Source organism: Punica granatum, chromosome 6 (genome assembly GCF_007655135.1).
Source record: "Punica granatum isolate Tunisia-2019 chromosome 6, ASM765513v2, whole genome shotgun sequence".
In the NCBI taxonomy this organism is placed as follows: Eukaryota; Viridiplantae; Streptophyta; class Magnoliopsida; order Myrtales; family Lythraceae; genus Punica; species Punica granatum.
The window spans coordinates 10,652,097-10,653,765 of NC_045132.1; the positions used below are offsets into that span (position 1 = coordinate 10,652,097).

The window sequence follows — 1,669 nt, forward strand, 5'->3', positions numbered from 1 at the left end:
GCCCAACTTGATCAATTCACCGAATTTACGGTGTCAAAACGGGCGAGTCGAGTACAACTCTAAATCACGCGGTAAATAAACAAAATGGCAAGCCTAGCAAGCTAGAGTACCGAAAAGGCGTGCGGGATATAGGCCCGCACGTAATAGAACCCCTGAATTCGGAATTTCCGGTTCCGTACGACCATTGCCTTAGCATTTAGGTGTACCCCGTGCCCCTAGACCCGGGCGACTCAACGGCCCTGGACCTACGGGTCGTAAACAGTAAGTGGCGACTCCTTCTCACGCGTGTCCGTCGCGCATCCCTACGGGAAGGTGGATACTCCCAAGCCGCGTTGCATAGGCTTCGCGCATACGTGCCCCAACCAGATGAAATTCGGGTGCGCACAGTATTTACTCGATAGCCTCTCCTCCATGAGGAACATCGCAAAAAGGTGCTGTCAGCTGACGGAATACGACATAAAATACGTGCCCCACACGTCTATCAAGGGGCGGGCAATTGCCGACCACCTAGTAGAATTCCCGATCGACAACGACACGCCGATTAACACGGACTTCCCGGACGAAGGGATCCTCCAGATAGGTGAAGCGAAGGAGGAGCCAACATGGAAGATGTACTTCGACGGGGCTGTCAATTCCGTGGGATCAGGAGTTGGGGCAGTTCTGATATCCCCGGACGGACGCCATTACCCGGTCGCTGCGAAAGTGGATTTCTCCTGTACCAATAACGTGGCCGAGTACGAGGTGTGCATCCTCGGTTTGCAAGCGGCGATCGATTTCAAAGTGAAGGAGTTAGAAGTATTCGGTGACTCCATGCTCACAATCTTTCAAACGCTGGGGCAGTGGAAGACGAAAGATGCGAAGTTAGTCCCGTACCATGAGTACCTTGCGGAATTGGCAAAGAACTTTGAGAAGATCTCATTCACCTACACTCCACGCGCGAAGAATCAGTTCGCGGACGCACTCGCAACACTCGCATCTATGGCGAGTATCTCAGAAGGGGACATCATCGAACCTCTCGAAATAGAAGTGGCCAAAGGCCTGGCCCACTGTAACGCAATTGAAGCGTCCGAAGCGAAGCCGTGGTACGAAGACATCAGGAACTTCTTGCAAACGGGGCAATATCCCCCATTCTCCGATCGCCGCGATTGAAAGACGCTCAGACGCCTTGCAATGCACTACTTTCTGAGCGGCGAGATACTATACCGCCGCTCCTTTTATTCCACGCTCCTCCGGTGCATCGACGAACACGAATCGCGACGTCTTATGGAAGAAGTGCATGGAGGAAATTGTGGACCTCATATGAATGGCCTCATGCTCGCCAAAAAGATTATGCGCTTAGGCTATTATTGGTCCACCATGGAGACTGATTGTGTCAAGCATGTTAGGCATTGCCACCGATGCCAAGTTTACGCTGATCAGATTAAGGCACCGCCCAACGAGCTACGCCCTATGACAGCCCTGTGGCCTTTCTCAATGTGGGGGATGGACGTGATTGGCCCGATCAACCCCAAAGCGTCTAACGGGCACATGTTCACCCTGGTGGCGATCAACTACTTCACCAAGTGGATTGAGGCTATCACTCTCGCGTCGGTCACCACAAAAGCCGTGGCCCGTTTTCTCAGACGCGACGTCATCGCGCGGTACGGGGTCCCCGCGAAGATTATCACGG

At 53.3% G+C, this 1,669-nt stretch overlaps 1 protein-coding gene across 1 annotated transcript; it reads left to right on the plus strand.

Moving 5' to 3' along the window:
* Positions 1–366: 366 nt before the first annotated feature.
* On the plus strand, positions 367–1,149 carry LOC116212143. The gene has a single exon (XM_031546716.1). It carries the CDS (start codon positions 367–369, stop codon positions 1,147–1,149), a length of 783 nt encoding a protein of 260 aa, XP_031402576.1.
* The last annotated feature ends 520 nt before the right edge of the window (positions 1,150–1,669 follow it).